Source organism: Aquila chrysaetos, chromosome 16 (assembly GCF_900496995.4).
Source record: "Aquila chrysaetos chrysaetos chromosome 16, bAquChr1.4, whole genome shotgun sequence".
Lineage (NCBI taxonomy): Eukaryota > Metazoa > Chordata > Aves > Accipitriformes > Accipitridae > Aquila > Aquila chrysaetos.
In genome coordinates this window covers 17894385-17910591 of record NC_044019.1, presented here as the reverse complement: position 1 = coordinate 17910591, position 16207 = coordinate 17894385, and the positions used below count along the sequence as shown (strand labels likewise).

The 16207-nt window shown below is 35.7% G+C and overlaps 1 protein-coding gene across 6 annotated transcripts in view; it reads left to right on the top strand.

Moving 5' to 3' along the window:
* Positions 1-16207, top strand: part of SBF2 (SET binding factor 2) — a 286112-nt gene that overhangs the window by 210127 nt on the left and 59778 nt on the right. For all 6 annotated transcript variants that reach the window (XM_030039020.2, XM_030039019.2, XM_030039025.2 and 3 more), the window contains exons 18-19: positions 12652-12822; positions 14976-15238. In XM_030039020.2, the coding sequence (XP_029894880.1) occupies positions 12652-12822; positions 14976-15238 (434 nt within the window). The remainder of the gene's footprint in view (positions 1-12651; positions 12823-14975; positions 15239-16207) is intronic.

Genomic DNA, 16207 nt, shown 5'->3' with positions numbered 1-16207 from the left:
AAATAAAATGTATTTATACATGAAGATAAAAGAATTTTTCCATGTTTTTTTGGTATGGATGACCCATGCTTATTTGGTATGCAGTCATTTTTTCTGTGTATAAAATAGAAATGTAGTATTCCCTGGTGCTGTGGAAAAGAGGTCTTTTTCTACACATGGGAAGAAAGGACAAGATGAAAAGGACATATTTTAATCATATTTTTATTTTATGAACTCATCAAGGAAGACAGTTTGACGGTTGTAGCATTGGCATTGTCAAATCCACAGGATTTGGATACTCTGTTTCAATTATGTCTCTTTGCCAAGGTGGCAAGATGTCCTGTAGACTACACTGCATTTCTTGAAGGTTTAGTATGCAGCAAGAGTGGTGATCAATGGCAGGCACCAGTTTCAGCCTGTCTGCTTGGACAACAGGCAGAGAGAGCAGAAGCTGTCTTCCGCACTGCTATTCCATGCCAAGTCACAGTCAGAGTCCCCTTCTCCATCCTCCCTCCCTTTTCAACAAAGGTGATGTTTGGCAGTCTGATCAAACATTCTTTCTTGCATCCCTCAACCATTGCAGAACCTGAATGTGCAGATTATAATACAATTTTCTCACTTTCAGGGGATCTTTTTCAAAATTTTATAATTACAATTTTATGCTTAAACTGTGTATAATCATCTGTGTTCCCATACTTTTCTAAGGATATTCTACCACGTGACATAGTAGATAGTAACACAGTTCCAAATTTTTGTTATTTGGCGTTCAGAAGTGACAGTTCTGATCACCTGTACTTGAATAAAGGAAGTGGCATAATAAAAATATAGTATTCTGAAAGTAAAGTTTGTTCTGTGTAGAATTGATGAATGGACTTCCGTATTTTATAGACGAGCATTTCTTTAAATTGCAAAGGCCAGAGCAGTATTATTTTTCAGAATCAAAAATATTTCATTTAGATTTCTGAGTCAGTTGTTTGTAATGGCTTGATGTACACTTGGATAGCGCTGATCTAGTTTCAGCAAAAATAACCCAAATGCAGTAAACTCTCACAGATTGGATGTATTACATTAAAATTTACATTTGCCATTTAACATAACACAATGAGATGCATTGGAGACTGCTTCATAATTTTCATGCGACTAAATTATGTAATCCTTGGGAGGGATGGAGGGAAAGATTGGGTGTTTGGGCCGGGGGGGTGTTTGGGGGTTTTTTAATGCTTGTAAGCCACCAAACTTTGAATAAAATTTCAGTTGGATACTGATGCTAATTTATTCTAGAACTTGCAATGAAACGTCAGAGAAATATTTTGCAGACTAAGGCTAACTAAAATCCTTAGGATATGCTGTTGCTTGGGTATTCATCTGCATGTCTGCTCATTTATCATTTGTATTCCGTACACCTATACCTGTTTCTATTGAGAAGGAAATAGAATTATATAAAACAGGAGAATTGCTTTATTCAGTGTTTTTAAAAGATTACCAAAATTTGGTAAATCATTTTACTTAAAACTTTTGAATACAGTACAGAACATTTATTCAGGTCATCCTAGGAATTATCCTAGTAGCATTTTCAAGTTGAAAAAGATGTTAGTCCGTGTTTATTGGAAGTGGGTTTTGTCTAAGTTTGTTTAAGTTTTTTTTAAGAATCTTCAAGGTGAGTACAAAATTGTGATTTAAGAAACAATTTGAAGTTAATGATAAAATGTGAAGCTGGAAGTATTCCATGTTAAGACACCAATATGAATAATTCTAATGTTTCCCACAGTGAAATGTATATCCTCTTTTGCATAGCATAATAATAAAATGAAATTCATTTGAGTGCATACTTTCCTAGTTGAAATGAATTACCAAGTTTCAGTAACAGTTATGACAAATGTTCAATGGAAAAAAGCCTTTGCTGCTTGAAATGCCTAAATAAATGACCACTTTACTCCAGAGCCTGTTAGGTGTGGGAGGGATTCCCAGTTGTAAGGGTAAGGGCTTTCTCTGAAGATTAAAGAGGCAGTACTAGAGAAATTCGGAGTAGTTTATCGTATTTTAACTATTACCATCAAATGCTTTTCCAAGAGAGACCCAATTCAAGGTTAATTATGTAACAGAAGCATCATAATTTGAAATGTGCTTTCAGATGTATAGCATCAGCTATGAAATCACAGAGAAGCTACCCAATGAAAGGCTGCTGTTGAAATCTGTGATGATGGGTGAAGACTTTATTCCATTTTTATGCTGTTATCAGGCAAATTTTACAGTTAGTACCAGCTGGAATACGTGGAATATTGGTCCAACTGTACTGTCGAAAACAGTGGAAAATTTTGTACTAACATTTACTCTGTTACTTTATAACAAATGATAATATATTAATCTTTATTTTAGAATTTGTGTAAATACCAGGGGATTGCATAAAATTATTGGATGATACAATTAATTTTGAAAAGCAAATTTTGTGGGGTTTTTTACATTTAACATGAGTTTTCATTCTTAACTTGTATTTCTGCACAACTGTGATTGGCCCAAGTAATTCTCATAAACACCAGCATGCTCTTAGCCTTCTGTAAAGCTAGAAGGACTTTCTGTAATGCATTAGCTTTCTATACTGAAATATTTTCATTCTCACATCTAGTTACTACATTTCCTTCTAAGTATTTCAGTCTTACTCTGATGTGCTTGGGATGAAATCACTTCTACTTTAAAATTGTCTTGAATTGCTGGCTTTAATTTAGGAAACGCCCATCCTGAAAGACTTCCTTTATTGTCTTGGCAAGAAGTTTTGTCTGCTTCCATTAATTTTCTTGTTGTATCTCTATTCTGCCAGTTCTGATACTATCTTAGGCTATGGAAATGTTTTTATGACTGAAATTGTATTAAATAACATTATTTTTAATACTATACTTATTTATCCATTCTCAGAATTGTAATCCCTTAAATGTAGAAATACACTAAGTATTTAAGTAAGTATTTGTTAATCCTTTAGGTAATTCATATTTTGTAAGGAAAAAATACATGTTTATCCTTTAAGTTAAGTTGCCTGCTTAGAAAACAGCAAGAACATGCGTCTATCATATAGTGGATACTATGGAAGAAGGTGAACCACAAAAGAAAATATATGTAGGCAGACTTTAAGTGGTTCCTGTTTTTTGCATAACTCTTCTAAAACAAACAGCAGTGAATTTAAGGACATCACACAGGAGAGAAGAAAGCTTTTTCTGCAGTACTTCAAATGAAGTAATAAGTATCAAAAGAACACATACTAGCTTTCATTATTGCATTTTGCTGTTCTTTCACTCTCAGAGCCCTAATGCTTCTTTATATCAGCAGAGATTGTAATGTTTCAACCCCAGATACCAGTCTGGCTTGTTAGGAGAAAGTGAGTGGTAATGTTGGTGAAAAGTATAAAAGGGCATGATGATACATATGCCCTGTTTTGCAGGGGTAGGGTTGGATGTTAATCCTTTAGGTAATTCATATTTTGTAAGGAAAAAATACATGTTTATCCTTTAGGTTGAGGTCAGTTCCTAGTCTTCTGACACTAGTGTAACTTAAAATACCATGCAGTATGTTTACAATATAAGCTAGATTTTAAAATCTTCAGTTCATTTAACATGTAAATTGCTTTTCCATATATCATCTTGTTTAACAATTCATCATTCAGAGATCTTATTCATTTTGCACATACTGAAGTAGACAGGCAAAAGATTGATTAAGGGTATTTTACGGTATTATCAAGTGTGTACATTAGCATTATCTGTATTACTGGAAAATCCAGGAGCCCTATGTATGGACTGGAACTGCTGGTCTTGCTTTCGTACAAAAGAACACAAAGATGAAGATCCTTATCCTCAAGAGCTTACCATATGAATTTGAAATAAGTAATAATAGTTGAAGCCAGGCAGGTTGAGGCACTGCAAGGAAGGTGTGGAGCAGTATTAGTCATCATTATTGTTGGTGATTCTGTCCCCCAGTAGGTTAACTATGGCTGCAGTTTTTATAGACATGACACAAAAGCAGTATTTTACTGAATTTTGAGAGGATAATGTTATTTGGCAGGTGCTTCTGAATATCAGTGGGGTCATGGAAAACAATAGTAAGGTGATGGTCAAAGTTCTGTCAGTATTTCCAAACACTCTCCCAGTCAAGGGTTTTTACTACATCCATTAAAAGTTCCTTTCATACAGAGATTATAGTTCAGTAAATTATTTTTGTAAAAGCAAACATACTTTTAAAGTTAAAACAGGAATCTGGGATTCTTGTTAGCTACGACTGAGTGGTTTTGCAGTGTCACTTGCAAACACAGATGCCAAAATGTCGTCTTTGGTACTTAAGATTTTAATTATTGTACTTTGGTTTTGAATGGATACATAATACATGTCTGTAGAACAGATCTTACATCTTTGCAGGTAGAGCATATCTCAATTCCAAAACTGGTTTTAGGTGAAAAAAAAAATCTAGAAGAAACAAAACAGGAAAGTATAACATGACAGTTTAGCACATCAGTGGGAGAGACTAACTGGAGGATTTTTTAACATGTGTCTTTACAAGGAATTTTGGAAATTAATTACTGTAGTAACTTTGCTCTGTTGAATAAGCTTGCTTTCCCAGAATGATAACATCATGAGAAACATTGAAGAGAACTTTGCAATCTGCAATTCCTTTCCTTAGTGGTTTGTGGGAGGAAGTACTTTGTCAGGAAAAGAAAAAGACAACCCCCTCAACCCCCTCCCCCCCCCCCGCCCCCCAAATTGAAATAAGAAGTAAAGATAAATGTTGTAGTAAATGTTTAGTTCTGTAACTGAGGAACTGATCCACTATCTCCTAGAATAAACAGAAACCTTTCCATTGTATTCCCACAAGCATTGGATTACATCACTTGTAACTATTCCTGATTCCACTTGAACTCATTTTCTAGCAATGATATGGAACTCTGGTTTGACTGTAACAATTTTAATTTAGTTATAGCCCATCTCTCTACATTGTTTTTATTTCTAGGAGGGATTACAGTGTTACAGAAATACTGCTTCATTTAGGATTTTCACCATAAAGGAATTTCTGGTAGTTTAATTAAAATTTCTGGTAAAGCTTCTGACCTTAAAGTGAAGTAATGTAAATCTGAAGTAACAGAGTCCCATGCATTTTCCATATCTATAAGTTCAACTTCACCTCCTGATGACTACGTCCTTATTCCAGTAGAATGGAACTTAATTTTCTTAATATTATGAAAATACAATTCCTTTTACTGAATTCAGTTTCATTGGAGCATTATTATCTGTCATGATTGGAGCAGCATTATTTTGTGTTTCCAGAAGAGAGCAAATGCTTACAGATGGTAAAGGAGGTAAGTTGCTGATATATTTGTGTGAATTTCTATGTTGCCATCCTAGATATCTCATCAACAATTTAAACTGGATGTGGCCAAAGAATTGGGGTGTCACAAATGCTTTCCTGTCTTATGGTTTTCCCCTTCATTCATACACATTATTATTCTCCCAGTGATTCGAGCCCATAATTGAAGTTTGTATCTGCTACTCTTACTTTTATCCACATCCCTGCATTTTATCCACTTGCTGCTTCTTTATCCTTCATAATAATTCCTACAGTTGAAATTCTTGTTAAGATTCTCTTCTTCGCTTCCTCCAATTTATCCCTGGCTTTCTGAGCTTGTGAATACCACATGACCTCTTTGTCATCAGTTCAAAACACTCCTGCCAAGAAGAATTTACTAGGCAGACGTTGTAGCTCTCCTCTTCCTTATGCACTGCTTATGGTGTATCAGGATCTTACTATCTGGCAGAAGAGTTCCTTACAGTGTCCTGCTCTGTAACACACTTGTATCCAGCACCGCCACAGTCATTTTCCTTGCCTGTTGGTCAGCCTGGATCTTCATTTAATCTCTCAAATTACTTACCTCAGAGTGCAATAAGTTCAGGTTTCTTATCCTTACTTTCAGAATTCTTCATGATATTGCTCTTCCTGTTTCTGCCCATCCTCTCTCTTTCACGTTCTGAACCATGTAGTATATATAATTTGTATTGCCAAGGTGAGATCTACTACTGTTACAATTTTTTTCATTAATTTGCAATTTATATTCTGTATTGTACCCTTACATCTTTCTGACTATTTTGCTCATCCTGTTCTGGAGGACTACTTAAGGACTATTGTTTCAATAGTTTCTTCGGATAAGTGAACACTGTATATTGAGAGAACTTCAGAGAGAATTCTACCACTGAAGACAGAGAAAGTTGCCATAGGAGAAGGAAAATAGTAACTAAAGAAATACTAGAATGAAGCGACAGAAGAACTTACAAAGAATTACTTTATTACCCTTTTGGGGATTACTTAGATGCTGTATCAACTGGGCTTTAAGTTGCATATCAGATCATCAATAATTCTAAGAATCACTATTTGAATATAAATAAAAACAAACTTGTGAGATTTACAGGGTTTATTTGTTTCTGAGTGTAGGCCTGGATAACAACTTTGTTGCTTGGGGGGTTATTTTTGTGGGTAGAGCCAATACTACCATTCCGATGCAGGCACACAGGTGCATGCTCACTGCTGAGCCACATACTGCCAAAGGAATATGGTGACATTTTAGAAGATTTTCAAAATAGCTGTGTTACAATTTCAAAAACTCTTCAGATGGATTCAACACTGCAACTGAAAATCTGTGAAAGCTGTAACTTCACTAATGGATTTAAACCTTGGTGAATAGAGTCACGGTAATCTCTATAATGAAATCAGTTTAAAAAAAAATAATGTACTGTAGACAGGGGAAAAATCAGCATATTTCTTATCCACTTCTTGGAACTTAACGTTATTTAGAACTGTGAAGTTCTGGTGTGAAAATGTCTTCTTTCTTTTTTGCAGGTTCTGAACATCTTTCATTCTAGATTATTTTGGTTTCCTTACTGTGTTCTGTGTATAACAGCAGTTAGTAAATCTTTTTGTTATCACTTCGGAAAAAGGAGAAGTATGTTATTGTGCATTATTTAATGTTACATGTAACTTTGTATTAGCATATATCTATCTTGATACATCTATCTAGAAATCTGAGATATTCTGTATGGCTTTAAGTAATGTATAGTAAATTATACATGATCTTCAGGAATCTGGGATTAAAGATCATGAGTAGTTAGATGTTTAAGTCACTTTTGCCAGAAAATGTATACAATAAATAAAGCTCCATCCAGAATTACATCCCAATTTTGAAAAATTCTAGAATTCTATTGCCCTCTGCTGGTTTGGTGTACCTGTCTGTGATTTGGTAGCGCTGAATTGTATGTGAATTGGTCTTTCTTTTATTTTTCTTGGTGAAATAATAGTAGATAAACAGTGTAATGAACCACTTTGCTACTCACACTTTAAAGTATTTTAAAATATAAATCAGTCTTGAGTCCAATCTTGTTTGATGGTTTTCGGAAGGTGCCACCTGTTCAGAGGTGGTAAATTGTTTTCTTTTTTGTTGCTGAGGTTTTCTGAAGGTGGAGAAGAAGCTTGATTTAGTATTTCGTCTTTTTTTTCTAAGGCAGTAAAAATCAAAACTAAAACTAAAAATAATAATGGAAGCTTCACAGTTCTTACTTTTTGCTTTTATAACCTTTCCCCACATTTGCGTGTACAATACATGTGGGTATAATTTTATATTTTAGACCAAATGGGAGAACCATTTATTGAATTGAATTTTTTGACTGATGTTATCCATGCAGCACTCAGTTAGACTTGAAAACATATTCATATACACTTAACACTTGTTTGAGTATGTGCATACTGTGATAAATATTGATATATATGCCTGGTGTGATGCAGTGTTGTCTGCAAGTAACATATAGATAGGCCTCGCTCCTGGAGGTCAGTCTATGTAGGCTGATCCTGTGGGACATCTTCAAAGTCTTTTTGAACTTACCAGGTATCTGTGTGGGCACAGCATAGATCCGAATGCAGGACTGGCTCATAGAATGTGTTCATATGCAGAACTTGGTTTACATCGCCTTGGGGAGGGACAGCATGTTGCCTACAGTAAGTGGTACCTATTCATGATATGCAATAGATGGTAGTTGACTGAATGTCTATATAAACAGCTCCTAGATGGGGAGTAACCCTTTAAAGTACCAGTGTTACTATGTCCTGGATGATCTCCTGGATGATCTACAAGCTTAAACTTGCAGACTTCCAGGGAGAACCTTAACCAATACAGGAAAGGAAGTCCTGTGATCTCCTTTGGTATGCAAAGAAGATCCGTAGGTAATTTCACTGGTGTTGCAATAGTAGATAACCCATAGCACAGTGATTCCTCAAGGAGCTGAGGAAGCTATTCTTTTCATTCAGCAGCAACCTCCTTCTCACCTCTTTTCCTTCCTCTTCTCACCAAAAATACCCAAACCAATAACCCAGGATGTAAGTTGGAGACAGAAATCCAGTTTACTTCTGAAGTAAACTGGATTTCTCTAAAAAATGGAGTACTGTTGAGTTTGCCCCTTCATTTCCTCCATAGCCAAGAGACATGCAGCAAAATCCTGTGAGAAAAGCACAGTCTCAGCTGTATTTATATTCTGGTTTTTACTCTTTTTGTTTTGTAACTCTTTTTCCAACTTCACAATCAATAACTGGATCCTTTGCTTTGCTAGCATAAACTTGCTTTCTTCTTTAAGCTTTTGCAGTGTAAAGGATAATGACTGTTGAGTGATCAGCACAAAGCATGCTTTTCTTTTCTGGAAACAAGCAATCTAAAGAATAAAATGTCATAGAGAAGCTCTTTGGGGACCTGCACCTCACAGTAAGTTTGGGAGTCTTGGAGGTGGTGCACATTTTTTACTGAGCTGCAAGTATCATTTTCAGAATCTGAAGTATCCAGTGTCAGGTAACAGAGAAAAAATTCTAGGCAGGTATTACCCAGTGCCACTCAGTAAGGTGGAAATAATGGGAAGATAATTCTTGAATTCAGGAAATTGCATATAGTCACACATAGCAAGCCCCAAATCTACCTTGTGTTTTCACAAACTGTAGAATATAATTCATTATTTTGATATGGGTAATGTCTGTTTCATAGGTAATTTGGGAGGGGAGTGTCTGGGGTTTTTTAAGTGCCATTAGTCTATTGAAAGAACGTGGTGTCCTTTGCAGAAGTTAACTCATTTCCTGTTGGTGATTACAATTTACACGTCAATGCTCGTTTTAGCTATCATACAGACAGCTTTAGAATAAGGACTTTATTAGTTCAGAACTATTTTTATTTTCTTCTGGGGTCTTTTTTAAGCTGTCAGCCCTGAAATACTCCCTTATAAGTAGGAAATTCTTTTGCTGCCTCCTACATTCATTCTGTCTGGCATAAATTAATTATCGGGACAGGGAGAAAGACCATAAATATCAGTACAGTTAAGCTGTCCTATGGAAAGATAGGTGAAGTTTTGGTTTACATATGTAGTATTGTGTGATGAAAAACACTGAACTACTGTTTTATTTAAATTGGAGAAATTGTGAGCAACTTCTTTTGAATACAACAGTAAATATTGAGGCCCTTTTGATGTGTTAGATTAGTTTCCATTCTAGTCAAACGGGCTGACTAAGCACTCCCAGGGTAGAGAATATAGACACTGCAAGCTTCATGGAATGCTTGTATTTGTACCAAGAGTATTTTTAGTCCATGGATTTTGACTGCACAGGAGCAGCAGTGTGCTTCTTCAGGTTGGTATTCATATTGCATTTTTACAAACAAACTAACCAAAACAAGCTGAGAATCCAAAGTGATTTTGCCCAAAATAACTGGCAGAGCTGAGCCTGGAACTCCAAGTCCTGACTTTGATTCTGTGCTCTGGCCACTGTCAGGTTTTTGGCATTTGTTTCAACACTTGCAGGTGATGAGAAAGATAACGTTTATCATTGCTCAGTTTTTTGATGGATTTTATTTCATCCTTTTGTAAACAAACTATTTTTACTTTGCCTAGGAGTTACTGTCAGTGTTGATTTATGTCGTTATATCTCCATCATTTAAAAACTGTGTTTTGTACATGGCTGTTCATGATTTTAAATTATGAGCACAGGAAGAGCATCTAAAAGCCCCTCAGCTTTCCTATCATGTTTGTCCCCATGTGAAAAGAATTTGTTTCATTTTTATTTCTGTAACACTATTACTATGCACCCAGGCTTATGAGTTTAAACTTTCTTTTGGGTTTGTGCCAAAGATCACCCCTTCTTTACCTAGTTTACACAATTACCTGATTTGGGCTGAGGCATCAAAGACAGCTGGACAGGTTGATAGTCAAATCACTCCTTTGTGTAGCATTCACTACACATATTGGCATGAGTTAACTATACCAACTAGCTAGGCTTGGAACAGACATTTTCCTTTTCCTTTTTCCCTTTTTCCTTTTCCCCTTTTTCCTTTTTCCTCTTCCTTTTCCCCTTTTTCCTTTTTCCTTTTTCTCACATCATACTCCCTTTTTGAAGCTGTATTGTGACTGGGAATTACTGCCAGTGAAAAAAATAAAGAATAAATCAAAGTAAAAGTGATGATATGGCTTTAGCAGTAACTACTGCTCTAAAGATGTGTTGTCCGTTTTAATATTCTGTGATTTACCTGTCATCCCCGTTCCTCTGTAACATAAGTTTTGTGCATCTGGATTTTGAGTTAGGTGAGTGATTGGGCCAGATCCATTCTGTGGCCCTGTGTTAATTACCACAGCTAAACAAATTAAGCCATTTTAAGCTAGCTGTATACACACCTACCAATGGTGAAAGATATGAAATGTGTACAGCTCTTAAAGAATAAAGATTACTGTAAAGGAGGTAGCTTTACAGGAGGATAGAGTTAGTCTTCCTGTATATTTTTTGTTTTAATATTTTCTCAGTTTTTACAATTAAAAGACTCAATTTCATATACATTTAGTTGTCCTGCTAATTAACAGGCTTGACATAGTCATGAGTTAGTGTGTATTTTGTATGCCTGAGATTTTTTCAAGGGATGCCCAGCAGTCAATACAAAGATCACTAGACACTGTTTGAGCTGTTCTGTTCTGTGATTTAACAGCTAGATCAAGCATGGGAGCCATTACTGTGCGATCAGTTATCATTTCCTGTGAGCTACCATAAACTGCATCACAGCTGAAACTTGGGAATCTGTTAAACAAACCAGTTATCTTCTGTTTCAATCTGTATTGAATAAACAAAGTCACATTTAATGTAATTTGAATCTTCCACATATTTAGATTTCTTAACAGGTTACCAAGAAATTTTGATTAAATTCTGCATAATTAAATAAAAACTATATTTCTCACTTTTTTATGGTTAATTGTGAGAAGGTATTTCAGTTGGGTAAATTTTAGTAGCATGTCACATATCGTTCCTCAAACATACCATTTCAAAGGAACTTGTCTTTGATAGGGAATGAATACATGGCACATGATCAAGACTTTTAGTTCATGATGTACTTGGAAGAGCATAGTGTGGAAAACACAGTTCGAAGAATTGCAAAACCAGAAATCTGTAAACCGTACTTTAAAAATTTCAGTTGTAATTTCCTAGCCTTCCACTTGAATGCCTGGGTGCCTGCTAGGGAAGTATTATATTTACTTGCTGTTGTGTACAATTGTACAATTATAAATATTAAATAGAGTAGTGTTCATGCTCTACAGGAAAGTGGTTTACAACATAATCATTAGAGTAAAATATAACTTCTAGATACAGTGTATATTTCAGGTATGGGTAGTATTCTCAGTGAAAGTCATTAATTGAGGCACCCAGTAATGTACTTTATTCTTCAGTTCTACTGCAGAAATAATCATAAGCAGATGTTTAGATTACCTGCTTCTTTGCTGTATGTAGTATACAACACAATTTTTTTGTGGCCTTCTTTTTTTCAAAAAGTAAGAACGTATGATGTAAGATTTCATTCTTCATGATTCAGGTCATTGAAATAAATTCCTTTCATTGTATGTGGTTATCAAGAATATTAAACAACTCACTGGGGAGACTAGTGATAGCTAAATAGACTTACTTGAAAAAAATGGTGCATTCATCATGAGTAATGCTGTAATAATTCTGGGTTGGTTTGAGATCTTATGGGGGTCCAGACCCTTGTGACTTCAAAGAACACCCAATTTTGTACTCTTTCAGGAGCCGGATTTGAGTCATACAGTGTAGTAGATAACAATGAAGAGAACAATTTATCTAATCTTCTGCTGTTGCAACAAATGCAGCTTATTGGAAGGACTCAGTTGCCACTTACAATTATTTTAAATTTCATTACTGTAGTTCTGGCTTTCAAATAAAATGAGAAATAATTTTCATGTTTGAATACTGATTTCTATGTTGTAAGTCTAGATTATTTAAAATACTGTATGTTGTTGGCACAGAAAATACTTTATATTAGGAATGTGTTCTGTACTATCATCACAGAATTCTTCCTCTCACGTCTCATTTTTCTACCATGAATCAAGAAAGCCATGCCTTGCACTGGCATTAGACTTGTACAGAAGCTTCCTGTATGTTAATTTCTTTAATGGCACAGAACTGGAGATAGTTTCTCTTTCCTATATTGCAGTTCAAAAGATGGTATATATTGCATATTTCAGTCTGTACAACTGGTTTTATATATATATATTTCAATACTCAAGCCATAGCCTTTAAAGGATACAAAATAATAAGACTAATTTGTCAATTTTGCACATTTTTTGCTTTCAGAAATTAGCACCTGGAGTTAGTCAGTTTGCTTACACCTGTGTACAAGACCATCCTATCTGGACTAACCAACAGTTTTGGGAAACAACCTTTTATAGCAACGTGCAAAATCAAGTTCGCTCCCTCTACCTTACAGCCAAAGATGACAACCATGCAGTACAGTTGAGACTAAAGGTAGGAGAATATATTAAAGTAAATATCAAGGCAGTATTTTTATTCACATTTTAATTGTCTCCAAAGTTACAGAGAGCTAAGTTATGTTTTCTCCAATTTTACGTATTTTTCTTTCATTTTTCCCATATTAAAGAGAACAACACAAAAAATAACAAAAATTTACATTTATCTGCAAAGCATTATAATTTGATGTTGCTCTTACGATTTTTCAAACAACCACTTTGTCGTGGTTTAACCCCAGCCAGCAACTAAGCACCACGCAGCCACTCACTCACTCCCCCCGTCCCCCCAGTGGGATGGGGGAGAAAATCGGGAAAAGAAGTAAAACTTGTGGGTTGAGATAAGAACAGTTTAATAGAACAGAAAACAAGAAACTACTAATGATAATGATAACACTAATAAAATGACAACAGCAATAATGAAAGGATTGGAATGTACAAATGATGCGCAGTGCAATTGCTCACCACCCGCTGACCGGCACCCAGCCAGTCCCCGAGCGGCGATCCCCCGCCCCCACTTCCCAGTTCCTATACTGGATGGGACGTCCCATGGTATGGAATACCCTGTTGGCCAGTTTGGGTCAGCTGTCCTGGCTGTGTCCTGTGCCAACTTCTTGTGCCCCTCCAGCTTTCTCGCTGGCTGGGCATGAGAAGCTGAAAAATCCTTGACTTTGTCTAAACACTACTTAGCAACAACTGAAAACATCAGTGTTATCAACATTCTTCTCATAGTGAACTCAAAACATAGCACTGCACCAGCTACTAGGAAGACAATCAACTCTATCCCAGCCGAAACCAGGACACACTTTTTGTATAATTTTCCACGCTTTAAGGTATATGTTTTTCCGGAGAGTAGTAACTTACCATATAACAATGTTATAAACTAGTGGCAGTTCTATTATATGAACAATCTAAGCTAGCAGCAGTTCTAGTGTCCAGTGTTAGATTACTACCAAACCCCATGGTGGTTTCTGCTGAATGGCACTCAGTCTGCTTTATTAAAATGAGACAGATCTTCCAGAACACAAATTGTCTGTCTCAGTAGGAGGAAAATACATCTCCAATGCAAAAATGAAAATATAATGTGAAGCCTTGCAGCATGCTAAAGTAAGATTTCTTTTTTAAGAAGGAGCACATATGCATAGTAAAGAGCCATTTGTAATCTCTCTTCTTGTATGAAAATACCATTATCAACTATGTGACTGAAAAGTTTATGCTACCCAAAGTCATACAACATTGTAAAGAGAGGAAGTAAAGTAGACAGAGGTATTCCCAGAAATGTAGTCAGAATGAACAACTGAAAAGGCACATCAGACATATCAAGGATAAAGAGAAAAGGACTGTGGGACTGTGTATGGGGAGCCCCTTCCAATCTGACACTATGTAAAGAAAAATGTGAAGAATAGTAAAACTTACAAGGAAGCGTCTACTTTAACCCTCACATGTGTTTATATGGAAAATTAGCTCAACTTTAACTTAGTATGGAAAAAACATTTACAAGATACCTAGTCCTTTAACATCAGGTGTTAGGTCACTAGTATCGACTGCCAAATTCCTTTAGTCTAATTTCCTCAGGCTATAATATAATCTGACTACGTGCCATCTACCTAGTTTGCTTCAAGCAAATGCTAGAATTAGACTCCAACATGTAAAAACATGAATGTTTCAGCTGGTCTGGAAACTGTTTATATAAAAGCTTGCCTCACCTGAACATTCTAGGAATTTGGAGAATATCACCTGCATCAAGCAATGAGCTGCATGTTATTTCTCAATCTGATTTATTCATGTTCTTATGTAAGGTAAGTGGATAAGCTAAGGAGAGCAACTACATTAAAATCAGTAAACCACTCTGAAGAAACATGGAAGATCGTATAGGGTAAAAAAGATCTAGAAAGAAATTACATTATTTAGATCTGTCCACATTGTGCTACTTGTATATTCAGTAAACAGCCTTCAAAGCTCAGTTGCTATAATCATGACTTTCCTTAAACCCTATTGAGTGTAGTTATTTGCTTTTTCTTTTTGAATTAGTATATAATTTAAATAACTGAAGAAGTTTAATAAAAAATTTAATAAGTAAAGTTTTGACTAAACATTGTTTTTTAAGTTATTTTTTCTTCTGTGTCGTTATATTTCTTTCTGTGCCTCTTCTAGGAGAAGAATTCTGTAGGTCCAGACCAGGATAAGACAGCAATGGACCTGGCTGCTGAGCAGTTGCGATTATGGCCAACTCTTAATAAACAAATGCAGCAGGAGCTAGTCCAGAATGAGGAAAGTACAGTTTTCAGTCAGGCAATTCATTTTGCTAACCTCATGGTCTACCTGCTAGTACCACTGGATACTAGTAAGAACAAGTTACTGAGAACATCAGCTACTGGTGACTGGGAGAGTGGAAGTAACAGTATTGTCACAAACAGGTGGGTACACAAGTTCAGTGGTAATCAGTCAGGATGGGCCACAGTTTTCGAAAGCTTCTTAGTTTTCAGGACTTATTCTAAATACCAGATTATTTCAGTATCTTCTCTTCTTTTCAAGTCCATTAATTAAGGAGAGCAGAAGTCTAATGTGATTCCTCTTAAATAACAGAACTTAATCTGGAGTAATTTACCACCATTTAAAGGAACATAAAAATTTTGTTGTCAGAGTAAGAGTTTTTAAGCTAGTAATGCAAATGTTGAACACAAGCATAGGGCGTGATGAGAAAGAAAACAGCAGCCCCAAAACTACTCTGTTAGTTTTTATATAACTTGAAAAAAACTGTCTATGAACCTAAAATCAAGAAGGCATTTGTATAGCATCCATAAAATCACAATTTCTGTGCAACAGCTACAAGGAAGAAAGGCACTGAGGTCACAAAAAGCAAGAGGCGTAAACCACTGTGGCAAAGGTTAAATTACTAAGGAGGCGGGAGGAGTACAATGCCAGTTACATTCCCTAGCATGCAAATCCAGCATAACAAATGCAAATTTTCATAACAAGCCTTCCTCCCTCTCTATTTATTGTCTTAATTATCACCTATGGTCTGTCAGAATTCCCACCCAAATTGTAGAACACTACATGAGAACACTGACATCAAGCAAAAGATAGGCGGCTATCAGCATCAGACTCCCCATGGCTACTCATTTCTGCTGACTAAACATCTCTAAACTCAGACATTAGGACATGCTCAGTAGACAGGTTGCGGTATATGTTGCAATATATGAATCTGGCCCTTAATATTATTATGGGAGGCATTTTAGGATGTTCAAAGTACATCTCCCACTAGCTGGCTTGCATTTTCTATCTGATGTACAAAAAACTTTTCTTATGGTCTTTTTAGCTTTTGAATGCTTTGCTCAGCAACCAAAATATTCATTTAATGTGTCTTTCTCTATGTAACTGGATAT